Here is a 25342-nt window from a genome sequence, read left to right on the forward strand (position 1 = left end):
TTTGGAATCCCTTAAGTTATATCATTATAAAATAATCTAACAATCTCAATCCCCCTGGGCACTCTTACTTTTATTTTTATAATCTATATTGTTAGAATACATTTCTATTCTCTTAGGCCTTTGTTCATTCTACTTTCTCACTTCTTTAGGAGCCTCATTCCTTCCTGAATATTACATTTTATGAGTTATTATATGCATCAAGGCCCAAAGCTTGAGCTCCAGCATTCTGACCCCGAAAATGATGGTTTCCTATCATCTTCTGATAACAGCAGCTGAAGATGTTCTAATACCTTGCCGCTCACAAGAGGTCTGGCATCACTCAGAATTTATTGGAAGTGAGGATTGTGGGTCCTCTCCCCAGACCTACTGCAACAGAATGTACACTTTCACAAGGTCCCCAGGTGATTCCTGTACACATAGCAGTTTGAAAAACACTGCTGTAATAGCATTAAAGCATGTTCCAAAGAGTAGCCAAATGATCTGCAGTGGTTTTAGTGGATCACATCAGGCTTGTTTCTGTCAATAAAGAAGAGGAGAATTCAAGGAAGAGTTGGCTTAGTTTTATGAGAGTCTTTTGACTCTTCCTAAGCCGTTTTAACTAAAGCTAGCAGAAGACAGAAGGCACTGGTAGCAAGTCAACTAAATGAGTCAGTTTTTAACCAGTCTGTTTCCCTAGTCATCCTTCATGAGTCTTTTATCCACTGATTGTCCATCCCTTGACCATGGTGAACTGTAGAACCCAAGGACCCATTTCTTTTTTCTTTCTTGTTTTTTTTTTTTTTTTGAGACGGAGTCTCGCTCTGTTGCCCAGGCTGGTGTACAGTGGCGCAATCTCGGCTCGCTGCAACCTCTGCCTCCTGGGTTCAAGCGATTCTCCTGCTTCAGCCTCCTGAGTAGCTGGAATTACGGGTGTGCGCCAACACACTTGGCTAATTTTGTTGTTGTTGTATTTTTAGTAGAGACACGGTTTCACCATGTTGGTCAGGCTGGTCTCAAACTCCTGACCTCGTGATCCGCCCGCCTCGGCCTCCCAAAGTGCTGGGATTACAGGCATGAGCCATCGCGTCCGGCCCCAAGGACCCATTTCTATACTGAACTCACTGCATTAATCATGTTTACCTCATTAGGCATTTACTCACAGATTGCCTTGACATATGTAGGCCCTAATTCATTCTGGAGCTATTATACCACAGCATTTCTTAAAATAGGTAGCACTCTGCTCTATACAAAGTAGGTACCCAATAAATTAATGATTCGATGACAGGTTTTCAGGAAGTGGTTTTACTCTTCAACATTTTTTAATCCTCTTTTGTCTTGAGGAACTTATTTGTCTGATGCTCAGTGAAGACCCAATAAATTTCTCTTTAATTGCTCAACATTTGTTTTAGACTGTTCTGAGAGTGCCACTATAGGCTTTTTCATTGATTTGCTCCTTTATTTTAATATCATAAGGCAGCTTTTTGTGACTTAGTTACTTTTGTCTTCCAGAATTATGGGTCCCTGTCAGTTATTAATGCTCTTAATTAACAGTAGCCACAATAACCAGTCCTTACAAGCAGTTTCTGATGTTTCCAAATAATTTTATTTTCTGACTTTTTTTTCTTTGCCTTTGACATCTGAACTATACTTGGCAAGAAAAAAAAACATAAAAACTTTCCATTGCAACTCATATCTCATGGTGCTTCCTGTTGCATCAAATCTTAAGTTATCCATCAGAAAAGTTACGCAAAATCTATAACCATTTGGTTTTATTTTTGCCCTTGAATTATGCTACTGAAACACAAACCTGAACTCTTATTTTTGTCATCTGTAAAAATCACCTAATTGGTCTCTGCTTATGGACACCCTTTGTTCTTTCTCTGTCAATAACACAGGCATTGCCCTCAGTTAAATCTCCCCCCAGATGGCATTTTGAATAGCTGGCCTCTGTTAGAAAGCCTTCCATGGATTTTATGAATCCTAGATCATCACATGGCCTTCCCTTTCTCTTTGAGCATGGGGGCTGCCTCAGTGTCCCTTGGCTCCTAAGAGAGTGCCTTGTGCTGATGGGACACAGGACCAGTTTGATGACTACGTGCACAGATGAAGCCAAACCTCTTGCCCATCATCTGTTCCACCCTTCACATCCCTCATGCCCTGGTTCCACTTGAACCCAGCTGCCTCACACATCCTTTTTGCTTACAAATTTCCTAGCTTGTGACCATTCTCCACCACCTCCCCCCAAGTTTTACCATTCTCTATTTGTGCCCTACAACGGCCCCACCCTTTGAAATAACGCCTGGTCTAAATGTTACTTTTTCTAGTGGGCCTTCCTTGATTATCCATCCCACTGTGATTCCTTCTCCTGCCCATAGCCTCTCTGACAAGCCTTGCATTCTCATTCATATGACCTTGTTTGCCAAGCTACCTGTGCTGTCTCTGTGTGTTTTAAACTCTTTTACTAGCCGGGCGTGGTGGCTTATGCCTGTAATCCCAGCACTTTGGGAGGCCGAGGCGGGCGGATCAGGAAGTCAGGAGATGGAGACCATCTTCCCTAACACGGTGAAACCCTGTCTCTACTAACAGTACAAAAAATTAGCTGGGCGTGGTGGCGGGTGCCTGTAGTCCCAGCTACTCGGGAGGCTGAGGCAGGAGAATGGCGTGAACCTGGGAGGCAGAGCTTGCAGTGAGACGAGATCGCGCCACTGCACTCCAGCCTAGGCGACAGAGTGAGACTCCGTCTCAAAACAAACAAAACAAAACAAAACTCTTTTACTAGAATGAAAACTCTTTGAGGGAGAAACTTCTGTCTGATTTTGCCATAGCTTTTAGCACAGATTCTCACTAATTCTGTTTATGTGTTTTGTTTGTTGCTGTTTGGAATTCATTGCTTTTAAAGGCCGAGGAAACTTGCTTTTAGATCCAAGGCTGGGAGTGCTATTTTTTTTTCTCCCAGATGGCTTTTCACCACCGAGTGTAAATGTCAATGGCTTAAAGCCACCTGTAGTATTGTTTGACAGAACCATAGGCTTATGGAAAATCTCGTATGATCTGCTTTGTGTAAATTGTTCTTTACAGTGGAGACTTGCTCTGTCTGCAGTCTTTAGTTTCTGTGAATTTTGGGGAGCTGTGGTGTGTGGGTGTTAAGGTTAATTTTCCATCCATCACTGGCTCTGCCTTTGATTCATTTATTCTCTCATGTGTGAATCTTTTGCAGAAGGCTTAATGCATTATGACTATAGAGACCAGACAAAGTCATAAAGTAAATCACACCATCTCACGCAGGACAATTTTTTGCCACTCCTGCCTTTCCTCTTTATGAGTCATAGATGATTTCAGTCATTGGGATTGCTGGAATAGGGATGGCTGAAGGGGTCTTGGTGCAATGAAGAGTGCCTGAAGATACTCTTCTACCTACCTGAGGGTAAATAATCCCATATTGCAAAGGTGACCCCTGGTTGTACTTTTTGGAAAGCCCTGTTAAAATGATACATGCTAAGGAGACTTAAATATGAGGACTTTCTTACCTGGGTGCTTAATAGGAGTGGGTTTCTAAGGATGGTCTTGAATTTGGCCTTCAGCCTTCTCCTCCACCATAGTCCCCATCCATCCTGAATAAACATGCAGTCTAGGTACCACAAGTAGTGTTCTCTTGTGCAAGCACAGCTTCCAGATGTGTTGCCTGCCTCCCTTTCAGCCAGATCATCACCCATGTAGCCCCTCCTCTATGGGAATTCTGGAGCTACCACTGACATCACATTACATAGATTTGGACTGGTAGTGCCCTACCTGCTCTATCTATAGAGGAAAAGGAGATGAAATAAGAATTTTAATATTCTTTTTTTTTTTTTTTTTGAGACAGAGTTTTGTTCTTGTCACCCAGGCTGGAGTACAATGGCACGATCTCAGCTCACTGCAACCTCTGCCTCCTGGGTTCAAGTTATTCTCCTGCCTCAGCCTCCCGAGTAGCTGGGATTGTAGGTGCCCACTACCACACCTGGCTAATTTTTGTATTTTTAGTAGAGACAGGGTTTTGCCATGTTGGCCATGCTGCTCTTGAACTTCTGACCTCAGGCAATCCACCCTCCTCGGCCTCCCAAAGTGCTGGGATTACAGGCATGGGCCACTGCACCTGACCAGAATTTTAATATTCTTAAGTCTTAATATTCTGTGGCACTTATTGGAAATGGTTGAAATATAATGCTTTTAATTTAGCATGTCATTGGTTCACTCTCAAAACTACTGAAAAGCACTTATCTTTCAAGATTTTAATGATGATGTTGGTGAGGACGTTTGTGGTAAGTAGATAATCATATTATTCAGCACTTTACAAAGCATTTTCACAAACTCTTGAGTATTGGTTGTTATCAGTTTATTACTGAGATGCCTGTGGTGTCTTCAGGGGACAGGAGAGAATATGTTAACTTCTTGAATAACTGCTGCAGCCGTAGTTAGCTCCCTATGAGCCAAGCCTATTGGCTTTGTTACTCCCAAGGTATAACTTATTTCATATATATAAGCAACTTGACTAAGTATTAGATGTCTGTGTAGCCATTTTCTGTGAGTCAAAACAATTTTGTTCTTCCTTATGTCTTTCTTCAGAGGTACATCTTTAATAAGTTCTGGGAAGGGAAGTGAAAAACAATGCTTGACCTCTGATACAATGTACTGTTTTGATTATGATCAGCACTTTAATAAAATTTATCATCAAGAAAGTCTTTGGAGTGAGCCCCTGAAAAGCTTGGGAAAGTGATTGATATGGTGTCACTTTTCTTACATTACCTTCCCATGTTGCTTAAGATGACCAGGGAGGCTAACTTCACTCTTGTGCTCTCTAAATTGAACTGTCCTGAAGTTTTAAGAAAATGAAATGATCAGACTCAGCAGTTCAAGATTGTGTTGGTTGATAGCAGCCACTTAGACCTCAGTTCACTATGGGTTTCTGTGTACTTTATTGGTGGTCACCAAGATGCAATGAAAGGTCCTGATTTTGTGAACATTTCTGCCGACACCCTTCTTTGGTACATACCTTTTGAGAATATGTAAAATGTCTTTCATTGTTAAAATAGCTGTTAAATAATATTAAAGGCAAAAAAAAAAAAGTCATGAAAATAGTCATTTGCGTACTTCTTCAGGCAGATAGAAAACTAGTACCAGCCAGTGCAATGGCTCAGGCCTGTAATCCCAGCACTTTGGGGGGCCGAGGCAGGCGGATCACGAGGTCAGGAGTTTGAGACCAGCCTGACCAACATGGTGAAACCCTGTCTTTACTAAAAATACAAAAATTAGCTAGGAGTGGTGGGACACGCCTATAATCCCAGCTACTCAGGAAGCTGAGCCAGGAGAATCACTTGAACCCAGGAGACAGTGGTTGCAGTGATCCGATATCGCACCGTTGCACTCCAGCCTGGGCAACAGAGCGAGACTTTGTCTCAAAAAAAAAAAAAAAAAAAAAAAAGAGAAAGGAAAAAGAAAAAGAAAAAGAGAAACTAGTACCAGGAAAACAGAAAAAAGAAGTGATTTGAATAATTTCAGTATGATTGAGACACATGGGTGAAAGATCACCAGAGGGAAAAATGTCTAGTCTGATAACTTTGAAGAAAACATATTGACCATGTCTAGTTATAATAATCTTTTAATAATCTCACAGTAATAGAAAGCTTCATTATTTTCAAAACAGTTTCATGTCATCTGTAATTTTAAAAACAGCTCTCTGAGATGGATATAATTATCCTGTTTTACAGATGTGGAAATGGAGGCCCAGAAAGATGAAATCATCTGCCCCAGCTGTAATAGGACTGCCCATCCACTGAGACATAGTAAAGTATCATTAATTAATCTTTTCATCATTTTTCTATTTTTAGTCATGCTCCCTCACTGCTTAATTTGTAAGTAAATCTAAGATAAAAATCTATAGTCTCCTCGTATTTTCATATTTTCATAGCTAAATTGTTAAAGAGGCGATGACAGTGCACTCATCAGGAGACTTGTTCTTGCCTCGAACATTAAAAGCCCTATTTAAGACTGGAGAATTTCTTCTTTGAGGGTTTTGTCCACCCATCATAAGAGATTTCAAACTATGTAATGAGTCATTTTACTTTTCCCCTTTTCTTATGGGGACAGCTTCTCTTTTATACACCGTGTGGTCTGCCCTCTTGGAGGTTGTGTCACCATTATCAGTAGACAAATGCTGCCATGTGTAAAAGGCTATGCCAGTTTCTGCAGTCCTGTAGTTTTGCCCCTCACTAGAACTTCAAGTTGCTTAACCTAATCAGGAATATGGGCATCTTTACATAGGAAGTGCACTTCTCTTCATCATATAGACATAGAGGTCAGGTATTATTATCTTTGGCTTCCATTCTCAGAAATTCTTAAACATGAATGTCTGAATAAACATACAGAGAAGAGGTTGGGCACTGTGGCTCATGCCTGTAATCCCAGCACTTTGTGAGGCCAAGGTGGGTGGATCACCTGAGGTCAAGAGTTCAAGACCAGCCTGACCAACATGGTGAAACCCTATCTCTACTAAAAAATGCAAAAATTAGCTGGGCATGGTGGCGGGCGCCTGTAATCACAGCTACTCGGGAGGCTGAGGCAGGAGAATCGCTTGAACCCAGGAGGTGGAGGTTGCAGTGAGCTGAGATCATGCCATTGCACTCCAGCCTGGGCAACAGACCAAGATTCCATCTCAAAAAACAAACAAATAAACAAAATATAGAGAAGAACAGAACAAGAAGTGTTTTGAGTAGCAGAACACGACTCACACAGACATCTAATATTTAGTCAAATTGCTTTTATATAAAAGAAGGTATACATTGAAGAGCAACAGAGCCTACCTGTATGACTGACATTTTCAAAGAAAATGGCTAAGAATCACTTTGATGGCCAGGCACGGTGGCTCACACCTGTAATCCCGGATCTTTGGGAGGCCGAGGAGGGCAGATCACGAGGTTAAGAGATTGAGACCATCCTCGCCAACATGGTGAAACCCCGTCTCTACTAAAAATACAAAAATTAACTGGGCGTGGTGGCACGTGCCTCTAGTCCCAGCTATTCGGGAGGCTGAGGCAAGGGAATCACTTGAACCTGGGAGGCGGAGGTTGCAGTGAGCCGAGATCGTGCCACTGCACTCCAGCCTGGCGACAGAGCAAGACTCCGTCTCAAAGGAAAAAAAAAAAAAAGAATCACTTTGATTAGCAGAAACTATTTCACTTGCCATCATAGAAAGCTAAGCTATACTTCTGCTTTTCTACTACTAGCTTTATATAAATGTTATTTTCCTTGCAACATAAAAGAAAAATTGAGTCATGTTGTTTTATTTAATTTTTGTTGAAGAACACATTAAATTAGCTCTCACACTGTGGTGTGGACTTCTTTCTGTTTTCCACCAGTGTTCTTCAGGGTGATTTTTCCAGTGGGCTTGATTAGGACTGTGTGGATCATCGTGATGCTTTGTTCTCAGTGGGGATTTTCCATCAAAGATGAGCTTCATTAAACAATGACTGGGTTCATGGATTTATAATTGGAGTGATTTTCTTCAAACTGTAATAAATTTCAGTGTTACCTTTTTCTGAACGCCCTTTTTAAAAGGGATTCCATAGCAAGTCTTCTGGAATAATACCTTTTATATAATTCTTTAAAAACTGTAATTTTTACATACTGATTCCTGTTAAGGCAGATGTTATTGTATCAAGAAAAGACTCAAATTTTGAACATATTAAAAATAGTGTTTCTTCAGATCTGGTGGATAGGTGATGCTCAATATATATTTGTTTAATGGAATAAAAAAAGAAAAATATTAAAGATCCTAGGAAGAGAAATTAAGTTGCAGGGATATATTGCTTGTGTAATGTCTGTTTAGCATTGCAATTTTCTGAAGGGAAGGCTATCTACAACTGTTAATTCTGATCTAAGGAACTATTTCCCTTCTTAACTTCTTTGCTAGGTTATCTAAAGGGAGATATGCTTTCTCACATTTGTTTCCTTGAACTTACTTTTAATGTTGCCTTGTAGGGTCAAAACTTTAGAAATACAGCTTTCTCAGGAAACTTGGTCCTCAGATCTTTCAGACATTATCTTCCTTTAAGCTTATTGTCCTCTTGGGAATTGGCAAAGGATTCCCACCCTTTAAAAAGATAGGAAATTGTAAAATCCACACTTAAAAATTAATCTAAAATTATTTTTCAGGAAGAATTTATACAATGGCAACTAAATGCCCTGCAGCCAATTATGTTTATGATTCCTGCCTCATCTCCAAATGGTACTAGAGTTTGAGTCATATGAGAAAATTAATTGGGTTGGGCTTGATTGTACATGTATACGTATATAATAATGTTCTGGTTATAATGCAGTTTGCAGTTTTTCTAGTTACAGCTCAAGGCAAAGATGAGAAGCATCACCTATGGGCCTGACTGCCTCTGTCCAGTACTACCATGCCCCGTCTCTAACTACTACATTTTTTCCTATTGAGTTCTCCAGTCCATGTAGGATAAGTCCCTTCCTGAACTCAGTTTATTTTTCTAACCCTGGCTGCACGTTAGGATCACCTGCGAACTTCTAAAAGAATTCCAAAGCCTGAGCCAAGCACCTAGAAGTTCTGACTCATTGCCCTGGGGTAGGACTTTGGCATCATTATTGTTTTAAAAGATCCCCAGATGATTCCGATGTGGAACCATGTTGAGAAACACTAATCTAGCCTAACCCAGTGAGGTTACAAATGAAGAATTTCACCAGAGAGGTCAAAGTACTTGATTTCCCACAGCAAAGAAATGCCATTTACTGGGTTCAAAACTCCCATCTGTTGACTTTAAATCCAGCATAACAAATATGAGCAAGGTTTTAGAAGGTTTTGGAAACTCATCTGCAGAACAGAGCAAATACAGGCCTATCTAAAAGGATACCTCACAGTAAAGATGGTTAAAAACCAAAACCGGAGGAGGCAGAGCACTCTTGGTGGGGCTGGTAGTGGGGGGAATGGATGATTTTCCAAAAGAGAAAACACTTGACCTGGGTCTGAAAGGCTGGGTATGATTTAAGGCAGGCACTGTTGTTCACTTGTTAGCCCCAGGGCCATGCTACTCCACTTCCTTCAAGGAAACAGAGGGAAGCCGGCTAGTGGCTGCCTGGGGTGTGTGTCCACCCACCATGTAGAGGCAGTTCTTCAGCTCTGTCAGCCATGGCCAAAGCAGGCAGTATTTGAACCACCTTGGACCACTGCCGAGGGGCAGCATCAGACACCAGGCATCCTTTCAGACACCATTCTTGGAGTCTCTTCCCTCCATCACGTAAACCTCACAGCCAACAGTGAAGGCACCGAACTCCTTCCAGGGGCTGGGCAGGCTGCCTTGGGGATGCTCTTCTTGACCTTAAAATCCACCTGATAGATCTGGTAGGGAGGTAGAAATTTTGGTGGTAGGAAAGCCAGCAATTATCAGGTCAAAGGGTTTCTGATAAAAGGAGTTATTCAGCAGAAAGGTAATCAGATTATGGGAGCCTTAAGTGCCAGTTTGGGCTAAATTCTCTGAGTCACTGGCAGATTGTAAGTAGGGGAATGACGCAATAAAACCACTGCAAAGCCAGGAGTTTGTGATGGGAAGATAGGAAATCCCTTTCTTTTTTTCCCATATGGGAAATAAAATCTAAAGATGTGTGGGGAAGCTCCTTAGAGTGCCAGGACTTTCAGTATCCCCCAATTTATCATTAGGTTCTGTCCAGAGCTCGTTCCGCACGCAGTAGCCTAGGGACACCTCTGGAATAAGGTGTGACAAAAAACAAGGAAATAAATTTATTAATTTCGGAAAATGCCTTCTTTTTCCTAGGCCTCACTCATAGACATTTTCCTGACAAGTCCCCACTTCAGGTTTCAGAAAGAGATGCACCATCGTTTGGAATTCTGAAGAAACTCAAGTTTCAATTGAGCTGAGTCTCAGTGGCATGCATTTTATTACATCTAATGCCATTTTAATGTACTTGAAACTGGGGAGATGAGGGCAATTGGTACACATGTGTAAACCACTACAAAAAGTTCACCTGAGTGTAGAAGGTAGCCAGTAGCCTAAAAACCCTGTATTTTGGAGGCTGTTACTTTATAATCTCTATTATGAAATTGGGAAAAATTATGTAATTATCTCTCTAAGATGGTCTTAGATCCACTGTTCAATAGAACTTTCTGCAGAGATGAAAATATCTTATACCTGGGCTGTGTTAAGGTTTAAGGACAGCACAGGTATAAGATATTTTCACCTTTGCAGGAAGTTCTATTGAACAGTGGGTCTAAGACCATCTTAGATGATACATGTGGCTTGAAATGTGGCAGGTGCAAATAAGGAAGTGAATTTCAAATATAGATATATTTTTATTTCAGTTAACTTGAATTTAAATAGCCACAGGTGGCTCTTGGGTATCATAATGAATAGGGCAGTTATGGAGCATCATTAAAGTCCCCATTCTTCTCAAGTCCCAAAGAGGTACGTTCAGGTAATTTCTTAGCACCTATAATCACAGTGGGACAGATTAAATTACTTGTACCTTTCCATTCCTGTGCTTTGGAATTATAGGCTGTTTCTTTGTCCTGGAAACCAGATAGTCTAATGTTTGTGGAAATAATCCTCAGTAGTGCACTGTAATTATAATACTTTATTGTAGGAGGATGCAGCCAGGCCTTTTTTTTTTTTTTTTATCATCTGTGTTTTTAGTTTTAATCTTAAAAGGATTATAAAAATAGTACTGCCTTGTGGGAGAAAAATATGCTTAAAGTCTATGAGCATGGAGTGGTAGGGATTATAAACCGTTACAAACTTCTCCTGGAAATTCTGGGGAAAGGGAAGTTAAAGCGGCCGGTAGAAATCTCCTAGGAGAAAACTTGCCCTGAAGGGATGCTTTTAATTGGGTTCAGTGTTTATCAGAAGAACCCTGCAAAAGTGGTTTCCCTGAAGGCATTTGGATTTTCCCCTGTGAATAAATTTCACCCACCTTGGTCACCTCTGTGCTGTATTCTCCTAAAAACTCACCTTTATTTGGCGTGCTGTGACTTAAACCCTCCAAAAAAAAAAAAAAAAGCCTTTGAAAAAGCCTGTGGTTTTTTTTTTTTTTTCTAAAATGTTAATTTCCTTTCTTTAGGCTTGTGTGGGCTTTGACTGGAAACTTAATCTGTGTGCCTGGGCTCTGCATTAGGTTTCAGTCATTGAAATGGGGCTTAATAAGAATTACTTGATACCTTAGGAGTCAGACGAGCCTTACTTTTATCTTGGGCTCAGGGATTTGCATTTTGAGAGGTTGTGCCAGCTGACATGAGCCTTTACAGGTTTCAGCTTGTTGCAAACCTAGTTGGGTCCATTTCTCTCACTTCTGAGACCTTTTGCTGCTGCCACTCATAGCTAACGTGTTTTCCATGGAACACTACTCCTTGTCCCTAATTGTCTTCTCTCCCTACCTCAGCAGTGACACTACAGACAGCCAGTCATTTAATACCAGACTCATTCCTTAAGAAGTTGGGATAGAACTTTAATTACACAAGGCATCCAAGCCAGCAGTCAGGGCCCTTTCCAATGCGATTACTTTTCAAGCTCTGCCCTGCTTCTCCTTCCATTTCCCTCTGGGCCTTCGTTTTCAGATCTCCTCGGAAGCCGAGGAACGCAGGTCCTTTTGAATTTCTTTAGATCAGTGTTGTCCTATAGGACTTTCTGCAATGATGAAAGTATCCTGTCTATTCCTGGCCACATGTGGCTATTAAGCACTTGAAAATGGCTGGTCTGACTTGGAACTGAATGTATGATTTCATTTAACTTTAGTTAATTTAAATTTATAAATCCATGTGTCCTCATGGCTACTGTGTAGCTCTAGATTATGCCCTTGACTTTTGAACAATGTGTCTTGGGAGAGTTCTCTTGGCTCTGGCCCTCCACTTTCATGAACCAGCTCCTCCCAGTGGGGAAAGAAGAACTCTCTTTGACTTCAGAACTGACTTCCTTTTATTGCTAAGTTAGACAGGCTGGGCCTTGAGCTTAAAACTCTTCACCAACTGTTTATACCCTCCATACCTGGCCTCAACATGTCCTTTTTTCTCTGTGACTATATCCTTATTCTTTATCCAGCAATAGCAAATATGCATGAATTTTCTGCAGATAAGGTTTCCTTTGGAACTTAAGGATGAGGTATGAAACTTGGCTTTGGAGGACTTAGGGATAGGAAAGCTATCACCAAGTGTTTATAGAGTACCAACCACCGTGTGCCAGCCAATGTTTGAGATTTGGGGAATACAGAGTGAATTAAAGTCCATGTGTACAAGCTAATAAACAAGATTCTATCAACATGTCAGCAGATAAGTACAGCGCGAGGGTCTGAGAACAATGGTAGATGCTTGTAATTTTAGAAGCGGTTGTCAAGAATGGCATCTTCGATAATGTGATATTTGAGCAGTAATTGGTATGAAATCGGGATGAAGAAGGCAGATCTCTGGGTTAAGCGCATTCTAGTTGGAGGGAACAGCAAGTACAGTGTCCTAAAAACAGACTGTGCCTGTCATTTCCTCCCCTCCTCCCCCATGGTTTCTCATTTTTGCTTCTCTTTCTAAGAGTTACATTTATAGGCATACATTTTTACACTGGACATCACAAGAAATTGAGCCAGTTCACAACTCCACTGGTGCTGGTAAAAAGATTATGCTAAGATGGATAAAAGACTATGAAACATAGTCAAAATGCACTTCTCAGTCACCTCTGGCCATACGATTTTACACATCTGGGTTCTCACCCCAGAATGAGATAGGTTTAGTAGATAAGATTCAGTGTGGGGCAAATTTAAGGTGCCAAAGTTAGGTACATACTAGAACTTCCATAAAGAGTTGTCTTAAGAAATAGAAAGCATTATAATTTGACTTTGTAGCCAAAGGTCATTCAAAACATTTCAAAGTTTAGATCACTTATTCCAGTTTTATCTCTAGTACTAAATGTTATTTCAGCACACAAATGTGGTCATTCCCCATGGATGGAAGGAGCCAGCTGTGTTCCAGAACTATGTTGGAAGATTGCACCTTGAAGACTGTGTGCATGGTTCTCATTTTCCATCTTAAAATCACTGCTGGAATCTATCTTGACTTTTCCACAGCCCATTGACAACTGTCATTATGTAAATACTGACCTTTTTTCTCACCAACTACTGTGGCTGATGTCTCCCCTCCAAAATTTATGTTGAAACTTAATCCCCATTGTGGTGGTATCAAGAGACGGAGATTTGGGGGAAGTGATTAAGTCATGAGTGGATTAGTCCCACATAAAAGGGCTGGAGGTAACCAGCCTGGGTCCTTTTGCCCTTCCATTTTCTGCTATGTGATGACACAGTACTGGTCCTCTCTAGAGGACACAGCAACAAGGCGCCATCTTGGAAGCAGGAAAGGGGGCTCTTACGAGACATCAGAACTGCCAGTGCCCTGATTTTGGACTTGTCAGCCTCTAGAACTGTGAAAAATTTCTGTCCTTTATAAATCACCCAGTCTCACATATTTTGTATGGCAGCCAAACAGACTAAGTTACCAACCTTAGTGGGATTGGTAGGACTTGGAAGGGAGTAGCCTTTTTTTTCTTTTTTTTTAAAATACAGAGTCTTGCTCTGTCGTAAGGCTGGAATGTAGTGGCACAATCTTGGCCATCTGCAACCTCTGTCTCCTGGGTTCAAGCGATTCTCCTGCCTCAGCCTCCTAAGTAGCTGGGACTACAGGCACGCACCATCATGCCCTAGCTAATTTTTGTATTTTTAGTAGAGACGGGGTTTCACCATATTGGCCAGGATGGTCTTGATTTCTTGACCTCGTCATTCACCCACCTCGGCCTACCAGAGTGCTGGGATTACAGGCGTGAGTCACCGTGCCGGGCCGGGAGTAGGTATTTTAATCACAGGAGGTAGCATCAGAAAAGTTGCAGCTACTCACCACAAGAGAGACCTTTATGCTGTTTACTGCAAATAGCATCAAGGTCATGACAGCAATGAGTAATGCCCAGGAAAGGCGAAGATCAACCTTACACTTTTTCATCTAACTGCACTGTGAGAAAACAAGCAAAATTGCCCAGTTTAAGGGCAGATTCTCAGATTTTGTTTCAAATTTCCTGCCCTTTGTTGTCCTTTCTAGAAGCCTTAACAATACTTGAAACTTATTTCTTTCTTTTTTTTTTTTTTTTTACTTCCTCTGCTTGAAAAACATGAAGGGGGAAGTTTCAAAGTGTTTGGTGTTATCTTAGAAACCAAAGTGAATCTGAATGTGTCTTTCTGTCCTTTTTGTGTCATTTTTCAAAATGAAAGGGACCTTTAAGTTCATCATGTCCAACCCATTTGTTTGACTGGTTGGAGAACAGGCACAGAGAGTGGTTGGGTAATTGCCCTTGAACTCAAAGCCCCCTCATGGTCGATTCAGAGCCTTCTCCACTGCAACCTGCTGCCATTCCCAGCATGGTGAATTCTCCTCCAGTAGAAGTCATATAGCAATGTTTTATAATTAACTTTTACGTGAGCAAATGAGCTCCAGGAGAGAAGATTAGGGAATATTGCTTTCCATATATCTGGATGGCCCAGAACACTTTTTAACTGGGTACTTAAAAATCTAATACAATTGTTGTTGCCCATATTCTTCTGTAATTCTTTCATCAGCTGTGAATGAAAGTACAGCAGTTTTATTTCCTTGAAAAGTAAGCCAAACATGATTTTATTTCAATATTTTAGAATTCCACAATCTTAAGACACATCATTGCCTTCCCATCTCTGCATGTCAAACTTACTAATTTTATTAGCATGTTGCGAAATAACACACTAAGTGTCTCAAAGCCAAAGTAGATCAGCTCTCGCCTGATAAATGTGTAGGAGTCAGCAGAGGATTTGAAAATTGAACTGGATTCTCAAGTTACTGCCTATTTGCCAGACCTATGCTGGTTATGAACAATATTTCAAAACCAGATTATTTGGTTCTAGATCCTAAACACTCTTGGCAACTTTATTGTAACGATGATTGATTCCATTGTATATTTGAAAGCATCAGGGCACAGTGGTAACAAAAAATTATTATATTTCAATTTGTCTATTCATTCAAATTTCCTGAAAGGTTTTTTAGAAGTCATCAAACTGCTACATTCTATTGATGAGTAGGAATAGATTTACCAAACTCATACTTATCTTGTCGTTTGTTTCCTGCAATTTTCTTTGGTGTGAGAGAGCATTGCATGGAATGTTACCTTTCTAAAAAGTGAATGCTTGTGTGGCATTTTTTACTGTCTAGAGGACTTTCACATGTACTTCAAGCATGTTTGCTCTTCATCATGATCCTACATGGGGCCATTTCATAAATCAGGAAATGGAGATTTCAAGAAGTTAAGTGGCCCACAGCTAATACATGTAAGAGCCTGAATTCACACTCAAGTTTTTACCTTAAAACTCTTGGGCTTCACCAAGCTGACCTTATTATATATGTCTCCTAAAATAAGTGAAGTAATTACAAAGAACCAAAGCTTTTGTCTAAGAAACTTACTGCTTCCCCACCCCTTGTATACTTTCTTCAACTCCTAGTAGTCACACCTGTGTCTTTGCCTTGTACTGGAATGTGTAAAGTTCTACTCTTAAACTTTTTGATGGAATATCTATTTCATTGTGGAGTATCAGGATGAGGGCTTATGTGTCACCATTGGCTTTGTCTTTTATTTGCTTTCTCTCATTGATATGATATGATAAGTTATTTCATCTCTTTGACCCTTAATTTCTCCATCTATAAAATGTTAATGACAAAATTGCATGGTGGTTGTGATAAGTAAATGAAATAATCATCACAGTACTTAATACTGGACTAAGCATTTGGTCTGCATTCGATAAATCATGATCATGGTAATAATAATTATTAATATCACATAGATCTGATTTCTAAAGTAGATGTCCTCTGGCCTTGAACTGAAATGTGATTATCCACATTAGAGAATTACATGCATGTTAAAAATATTCATATTAGAGAGTTAAATCATGACTTTTTGCATTCTAGTTAAACCCTAATATTAGAAGAGAGAATTGAATGGGCAGGTGAAATAATCATTAATTGTAAACATTCAGGTGGCCACAGGGGCCTGGCAGGGGAGTAGGTGACATGAAGGAGTGTCAGGGAGGAGGCAAATTTGAGGACACAGAGACTTTCTCAAGAGGAGCATCTCAGCTCACAGTCAGCTGACTGTTGTCTTGGGATGGTGTGGGCCCACTGTTTCCAAGTCTTTTTTATTTCTTTAAGTGGAATTAGAAAACCAGCTTTGCATGTGAAATCTCTGAATTTTAAAACTTGGTTTATATTTTAAAAAAAGAGTTCAGGCCAAACAGAACACATCTGTGCTCTGTATCCAGCTCTTGTACCCACTGTAGCAATTTCTGCTTTAGCTTCTCAGTCTGTGCCCAAGTTATTTGGTTGTTAGAAACCAAGCGCCTTGGACCTCGTTATATTACTTTTTAAAGGGATGCCTTTCCCAAATATGGTAGTACTCTGGCCTTTTTCCAGAGAAAATATGGAAATCATCTGTTTTGACCAATATTTTCACATGTTTAATAAAACTGTAATTGAAAAACCTTTCAGGTACCAGGCATGCACAAGAACCCCGCAGCATATTTTGAAAAACTGAAGCAAAAGCCTCCACGGAGAAATTTATCAGTGAAAATTCTGCTCTCACAGAACATTGATATTCGGACCAAATCCCATGCTTAGTTGAGGCAAATGGCTCATTTCAGGGGCTGATTTTTCAGATTCTCTAATAGTCACTATCTTTTAAAAATCTGTTCTTACCAGATTTTGTGTTAGTTTCTGCATTTTCCATTAAGCTGCCTCAGTACTTTGAGATAAAGAATTGTTTAAATCCTAAATGAATAACTTAATTAAAAAGCACATCTTCATTTAGACCTTCCTTATTTCCAAAGCTCTTTTGATGAAAATCATTTCGTGCATTTTTTAAAATTCCCTAGAAGAACTTAAAGATCTTGAGGAAAGGACTATGTCTTATCCTGTCTCCCTTCCCTCAAGGGTTTAAATATGAGGGCTCTCAGAAAGCAGCACATTTTCGTTTAGGTTAACTAATTTTGCTGGTAAGTAACAAATTACTTTAGTTGAATTGGAATGTTGTAAAACTCCATCAGTCGTGTATCATTATCTTGCCTCTATCAGTCTGTGCCATTTACCAATGTTGTTTTGACTATCACCAAGAGAGTTATTTAATCATCTTTTATTTTCAATAATAAATTATTTCCTTGTTGCTACAGCACTCCAAGTCCTGTCAACTGAGGGAGAATTGTTTTCTCAGTTGCTATCACTTTAGGTAAAGTACCAACTTTAAAGCACTTCTCAGCAGAGGCATAAAGTTATTATTTTGACAGTTCATGAAATAGTGCTCCATTCTACTCTTTCACTTGATCTAATATACCATTTGCATTTATATGGCTTAACTTTTTCAACTGGCTTCCTCTTTTTCTCAGCCCCAAACCCTACATTCTGGTTTTTGACTCATCTCATAGTCCCTGCAGTCAGTCTTTGCCAGATAAAGGCACTGTTAAAGTGAGCTTTGTCAATGAAAAACTTAAGAATTTCATGTATTGATGACAGTATTTACTATAAACTGCTTGCTTCTCCCCAGCTTTCAGAAATTTGTTTTATTCACTGGGTCCTATTAGAGCTGAAAGAGCATGATTGAGAAAGTTACAATTGTTTCAGCTTTTTGAATATGGCACAAGTGCTAGAATTCTGAAATACTGCCTTTGGCAACAATGTGTAGATATTTCCACCTGCCAGAGTCATTTTAAATGTTTAGGTTTTGTCTCCTGTTATGTGGCCTGTATCTCAGAGAGGTCCCCTGCCACTAAAAACAAAAACAAACAAAAAACAGAAAAATAAATGAAAATTCAGCAAGCGTTGGGGTGACTCAAATTGTACTTCATTCTTCAATGATACAAGAAAGCAAGAAAACCAAGTATGCATTTTTAGGATTTATTTGGGGTCACTGGGGCTGGTAAGTGTTAAATAGGAAGGATGCAATTGAAATTCCAGCTCAGTTATTTTATGTTTGTCACTGGAGAAAGCCAACTATTTTTCCGTTCAGCTACAGCTTGTTTCATTCCGTAGAAGACTAAAAAAACTTCCTTGTAAATTACATTAAAAAAAATTTGAGTTTAAAGGTACAGCCAAGATTTCAATTTAAAGTACCTCATTGGATGAACTCCTTTGAGACACAAGTAATCATTCCTTAATCCCTTAATTTGTTTGGTAAATACAAATTTATGTTTATGCAGTTTTCTTAAAGCAATCATAGCAAACTACTAAATTCATGAGCCAAAATGCTAGTGAAACTCAAACCTACAAAGCTAAATTCCCTCAGTTGAACAAGTCCAAATGGGGAAATCACACACATAAAATGCATAAACACACACACTCACACACACACTTCCCGTATCAGCTCTGTCTCCATTTCTGACCTCATGTTTGCATTTAAAGGCAAGTAACTGACTCACATGAGGTTGCAGTTGTTAATGTTGCCTCTCAAACTAGAATATAAGCCACAGGAGGGTAGGGACCAACCTGGTGTTTGTTTTAGATCTCTTGTTGTGTGGAGAGTATCCCAGACATTTGATATCCTTAATTGTTGTGTGTGTGTGTGTGTATAGTGCTGGGATTACAGGCGTGAGCCACCGCACCCGGCCCGTACTAGGTATTTTACTAGAATTATTTCCTGCTCTAAGAGATTTTAGAGTATTGATTATGTCATTCTTGAAAGGTTTTAAAAACAATATTAGTATTACAAAAACATGTGCATGAAAAGGAAAATTGATGCTTTTGAGCTTATCTCTTTATTTTCTGCCCACATGGTGGTCTCCCTATTAGGTATTGTTTCTCCACTTCTGATCCTGGTGCCCAGAGGCTATGTGGGGCTGTCACTTGAATGAAAGCTGCATGCATCTGCCATGACAGAATCTGCCTTGCATTTGCTCATTTTTAATGAAAACATTTTTTAAGCACAGAAAAATAATAGAAAATTCAAAAGTAACAGAAGGGTGTGAAATAAAAAGTTGCTTCTCAACCTCAGTTTTCTATCTATTTATTTTCCTTTTACAGGGCCAAATAATGTTTGATTCTCATGTTCTTGCATCTACTCCCAGAGACAGTCTACATATATAAGCATGCGTGTGTGTGCACGTGTGTGTGTGTGTGTGTGTGTGTGTGTGTGTGTGTATTCCCTTTAAAAAGCAGTAACAGGCCGGGCACGGTGGCTCAAGCCTGTAATCCCAGCACTTTGGGAGGCCAAGGTGGGCAGATCACGAGGTCAGGAGATCGAGACCATCCTGGCTAACACGGTGAAACCCCGTCTCTACTAAAAATACAAAAAATTAGCCAGGCGTGGTGTTGGGCGCCTGTAGTCCCAGCTGCTCGGGAGGCTGAGGCAGGAGAAGGGCATGAACCCGGGAGGCAGAGCTTATAGTGAGCCGAGATCACGCCACTGCACTCCAGCCTGGGTGGCAGAGCAAGACTCTGTCTCAAAAAAAAAAAAAAAAAAAAAGCAATAAAAGCAATAACAACAAAACAGAAATGGTGGTGTGTCAACCAGGGTTCCAGTTGCAAGCAGATGGCACCCTCAAATTAGGGAGATTTAAGGAGAGTTTAGTAAAAGAAGTACTTACAAAGATATGGATAGAGTCAAGGGAAACCACCACAAAATGGGAGAAACCATAGTGCAGATACTTAGGACTAGTAATTGCTACATTGACTTGCTAGGCCCAAAGGGGCAAGGAGAGGGAAGAAGTAAATCTGGGAAATGACCTCCTCAAGAGAACCTGTGACCTCCAAATGAGGGACTTGGCCAGCTGGAAAAGATTCCACAGAGGGAGCCAGAACACAGATATCTTCAATGTGCTCCTCATTGCTTCCCTTAGATACCGCTGGGTCACCCCATTGGCCAAACTTAATGGAAGCTTGAGGGCAAGAGAGCCGGTTGATGTAGTCCGTAAAGATGAGCCTCCTGGGGCAGACAGTCTGGTGACCAAGGGTGGAGAACTGATCTCTAAGGGCAATAGAAGACACCCAGCCCAAGTAACTCTATACATTGGTCTCTACCTTGCTTATTTTCTTGAATGCTATAGCCTGGGCTTCAACACTTATAAAGATAGCCACATGGAGCTGCCCCCTGCTTTTTAGTCATTGCGTTGTATTCCTTGTTTGGATTTGTCTAATTTATTTTACTAGTCTTCTCTTGATGAGTGGTTAAAAAAAAAAAAACCTGTTTGTCCTTACAAACAACACTGCAGCGAATTTATCAATGAATATCATAAATTTTTAGAAGTGAAAGTGCTAGGCAAAAGGCTACTTGCGTTTGCAGTGTTGATTGATATCAATAACATGTACTCCTGAGATGTTATACCTGTTTACAACACAGCATTATGAGAATGTTTGTTTCCCCATACTTTACCCAGCTCACTGTGTTATCTGACTTATTGATCTTTTTCAAAATGAGTTAGGTGAAATATGGTATGCATTTTTAATCTGCATTTCTCTTGTTAGCAATGAGGTTGACATGCTTCGCTTTTAGAGCTTATTCTCTGGTGACATGATCAGGAAGTAATATTTAAAGTAGCGTTTTTTTAACACAATATAGAGAACTCATATGATTTGTTATTTGTTTCCAATAAGCATTGATAATGATTTTAAATGGCATTAATTCTTCTGGCACTTGTAGAATACTTACTATTTAAAAGCAAGAATTATAAGGCATTGTCATTTCACAGAGATTTTAGAGTATTCACTTTGTCATCTCTGAAAGGTTTTAAAGTATTATTACTACAAAAATATTTGCATAAGAAGGAGAATTGATGCCTTCAGGTCACTTGTCTCTGTTTTCTTCCTGCACACGCCATAGTCTCCCTGTTAGCTAAATGATGGTTTCTCTAGTATTGACCTTGGTACCCCAGAGACCATGTGGAGTGTCAGTTGAAGGAAAGCCCGATACCTCTCTTCTCTCAAGGTATAATTAGATAAAGCATTAGGGTTCAAACACATTTTTAAAAACTAAAAAGAAGGTATTGTATTAGAAGTTCCAATTAGAGTGTGCAATAGATTTTCAGCAAAAAAGAAATATTCCTAAAACGTTCCTATCTTTGGTTTAATCACAAGGTGTTTGGTTGTTTGGTTGGTTGGTTGTAGTAATTGGCCAAGGTATCTGATTGGCTTGGGGATGTCTTTCCTGAAGAATTATACAGGGAATCCTCTCAGATTGCTTGACTTTCTTCTTTGTTCTGGGTGGGAGGAAGTGTGTGACTAGCCAATAGCCTTGTCCCACCTTGTCTCAAGGGTCGGAGCTGCTGTTGCCAGCATCACAGGCCACAGCGGCTTTCTGCCAGATGGCTGCCTCAGTATCTGACTCAGAAATGCTGCAGGCAATTAAAAACCTCCTTTCAGAGAACATGTCTTTCAATTCTGGGCCCATATGGTGATCAGGGCCTCTGGGTTTGCAATCATTTAAGAGGTCAGGCTCAAGAGAAAAGCATATGGAAAGAACTGGAAGATGAGAAATGCCTGTAAAAAGGTGAAGAATAGGTATTTAATTTCACTAACTCCAAAATGACTGGAGAAAGGGAAACAGTTATTAAAAACTGGGTTCTCCACAGCCTTCCCACTCAACATATAGTGGGCTGGCATCACCCAGGGCAGCAGCTCCCTTCCTATCTGTAAGGTCAGTTTCGTGTGTACTTGGCTAGGTTCTGGTACCCACTAATCTCATTGTTGCTGTGAAGGTATGTTGTAGATGTGATTAACAGCTAAAATCATTTGACTTTAAGTAAAAGAAATCACTCTCTATAATGTGAGTGGGCCTCATCCAATCAACTGAACAGCCTTAAGAGCAAAAGCTGAGGTTTCCGAGAGAAAAAATACTGCCTCAAAACTGCAGCATTGATTTCTGCCTGAGTTCCCAGGCTGCCAGTCTGCCCTATAAATTTCAGACTTGCCAGCCCCCACAATACCACTGTGCTACACCTGCAGGTTAAAAATATTCCCAAAGTACTTGTGTATTAATATTTGAGAAGCAGTCCTCTAAAACAGTAAATTCTATCCACCAGTTTCCATGGATTATTCTTTGAGATGTTATTTAATTGTGTCAATTTCAGTGGTCTTACTATGAATATATAACACTAATCAAGACATCCACAGGTGTTTGTAGAACAAATAAATTTCTGAGTTTCCCCCCACAAAAAACACTCCAGAAAACAACAGTCGGTAGATACATGAATTCAGTGATACATGAATGCATTTTTGACAAGTGTTTATGGTTATTGTTAAACCTTGAGATTTTACCTAATGGTTCAGCTAATAATAGACACTATTTCAAAGATTTGGACTAAGGTCATATTCAGAATTTCTAATATTTATCTGAAATAAGTCTAAATCTTATTAGGCTGCTCATCTGACCCTCAAAGACAATAGTACAGTTCCAGAAATAGACACAGCTAAGCAGTCAATTCATATTCTCAAGACCTGGAACCTCTGTCTGTAGGCAGTGAGTGTGGGGAAAATGTGAGATAAAATGGGGAAGGTGGTATGACCTAGAGTGAAGGTTTTGATATTACTCATGGGCTTATTTGAAGAGAAGTGAAATATTATGGGCCATGTGATACTATCATATGCTGAGAGATGCTACCCATGTTCACTTCCTTTAGTGGATGGCTTTCTAGGTGACAGATATTCTTATTGGAACTTCTTTCTGGAGAACTTTATGAATAATGAATTTGCCTATTAGGGGTAGAAAATTCTCTAAAGATGGTTAGCTGCTCACAGAGAGTCTATAGGAATCGAAGTACAGTCATCTCTTGGTACCCATGGGGGATTGGTTCCAAGACTCCTCGAGGAGACCAAAATCTACAGATGTTTAACTCCCTTATATAAAATTGTGTAATATTTACATATAACCTACACACATCCTCCCATATCCTTTAAATCATCTCTAGATTACTTATACCTAATACAATGTAAATTCTATGTAAATAGTTGTTATACTCTGTTGCTTAGGGAATAATGACAAGAAAAAAGTCTGTACATAATTCAGTACAGCCACAATCATCAATTTTTTAAAAAAAAATATTTTGCATCCACGGTTGATGGAAACCGCAGATGCGGAACCCACAGATACAGAAGGCTGACTATATACTGCCTTAATATAAGAATATCTTAACTAGAGAGACTTAGACTAATTTAACAATCTGGATTAAAAGTAATGTTGAAGTTGGGTTAGGGTTTGCTATAGGGTTAATTAGGTGGGTTTTGTATCGTTGTTTAGAGGAATATCTTTATTCCTAGCTATGCACATGTATGCACTTACTTTCCTTCCCATTCCTTTGGCTTTTTAAACATTATGTATTAAACGTAAGGAGATGTTTGATATCTGAGGTCGTGGCTGGTAACATCTTTTCCTGTGGTTTGGAGTGCACAGATGCAATGTCCCATACAGCAAATGACTGTTACCCTTCCCTCCCACTGGCCCTCATCCCACTCTGACCAGCAGTATACCACTTAGCATGTTATTAGTGACTCTTGAGGATTCTGGGGTTTGCTTGGGATGCCTTAACTGGATCTTATGGGCCTCAGAGAATCTGCGAACCTTCTCAGATGACCTACAAATTTTGTATTTGTTTCTTTTCCCCAACTCCAAAGTGTGTTCATAAGGCTTTTATCAAACTTAGGTGACCCCAGCAAAGGTTTAGAGTAGCTTTGCCCTCTGAACTTAACTACCTATTCCACCAGTACATATGGTATGCATAAAAGGACCTGAGGACCTATATCATATAGAGGAAAAGAATACTGGTTTAAAACCAAGGTTGGAATGTATATGACCTCAAGGGCTACCTGGAATTGTTAAGCTGGGGAGCCTCCTAGGGTCAACTAATGGGGAGTCGCTGGCTGGTGGTGAACATGTCCTGCATATAGGCTTTTGAAAAAAAATTCTGGTTAAGCTGTTGCAGTGGTAGCTTCTGCTGTGACAAGGAGAAAAATGTGGCATCCCTGGCTGGATTCTTGTGAAGTAATATGCTGTATCTTAGGCAACTTTCCTCATATACAGTGGGTGCTCAGCATGTGCAAATTCTTATTGTACGCTGTCCTTCCCACCATATGCCTGTGTCTGTATGCAGTACAGTTGCTTGTTTGGCTTTTCTTCAACATTCAATGGAAAGGCTTTCTCTTGTTGGGTCTACCCATAAAGTAACATGTATTGTATCTCGCCAGGGGCCCCGTTACAGTGGTGCTCCTGGAGCTGTGCAAATTGGTGGACCTTCTCTCTCTTTCTGTCTCCTCCCCCTCCCTCCTTCTTTCCCTTCCTCCCTTCCTTCCTCTCTCTCTCCCTACATCCTTCTTCCCTTTCTCTCCCTTTCTTTCTTCTAATGGTCCTTTTTTCTTTTCCCTGTTGATTGTGTTCTGCAAGCGTCGGACTTAAACCACTTGCATTTGTCAACACATCTGTGGCCACCACTGCTCCCAGCACCCATCTCATCTGTTTTCATTTCTGTCTTATCTATCACTGCTCACTCCTGTCACTATTCTCACGTTTCTAAGGTTTTGCTAGAAAAGGACTGGCCAGCACAGAGAAGAATTTCTATCTGAGGTGTGAAAGAGCTAATCACCTCTCCTTAGGTGCATGTTTTTCACAAGGGAACTAATTCCAGCTATATCCAGGTGCGTCCCCTCAGCAGCATAAGTTGTATATGTGTTTGTGGTGGTGGGGTGGGAGTGGGGGGGTTGCTGTTTTGTTTTCTGTTTATTGTGTTTTTTCCAACTAACTATAGGTCTGGGTTCTCAACCTTGGTTCCACATTAGAATCATCTGGGCAGCTTCTAAAAATCCTGATGCCTCAGTTACCTGCCAGAAAAATTAAATCAGACTATCTGGGAGTGGGACCCCTTCAGTAGTTTTTAAATTTCCTCAGGTGATGGATTTCAACATGCTCTCCAAGTTGATAACCACCAATCTAAGCTAAAATCCTAAGATGTTGGAAGACTGAATTTCAAGTAATGGAAATTTGATTTTATATTTACAAACAACAAACCTTCCTAATCAGCAAATAGATGCTTGTCCAAAACATACTCTATACAAAAAATACGTATGTATGAAATAAACAAAACGTGGTTTCACTTTTTTTTGCTTTAAACAATGTTAAAGAAACCTAAAGTGTTATTAGTTGTTTCAAAAATTGATCCAAGTATAACCATGTTAGAAAAAAATACATATTAATTGTTGTGTTTCTCCCAAATTTCACACAGTTCAGAGAGTATTTCTGCCTATATTTTTAGCTAAGCATAGAGCTCTTGGTCTGGGAGACACTGAGAATTTCAAAAT

General features: G+C 40.0%; 1 protein-coding gene across 2 annotated transcripts in view; it reads left to right on the forward strand.

Annotated features, from left to right (window-relative positions):
• Positions 1–25342, forward strand: part of TGFBR2 (transforming growth factor beta receptor 2) — an 87705-nt gene that overhangs the window by 11143 nt on the left and 51220 nt on the right. The window contains exon 2 of one of the 2 annotated variants that reach the window (XM_003826141.6): positions 5724–5798. The exons of the other annotated variant lie outside the window; for it this stretch is intronic. Coding sequence (XP_003826189.2) covers positions 5724–5798 — 75 coding nt within the window. The remainder of the gene's footprint in view (positions 1–5723; positions 5799–25342) is intronic. 2 annotated transcript variants of the gene reach the window in all.

Source organism: Pan paniscus, chromosome 2, assembly GCF_029289425.2.
Source record: "Pan paniscus chromosome 2, NHGRI_mPanPan1-v2.0_pri, whole genome shotgun sequence".
Lineage (NCBI taxonomy): Eukaryota > Metazoa > Chordata > Mammalia > Primates > Hominidae > Pan > Pan paniscus.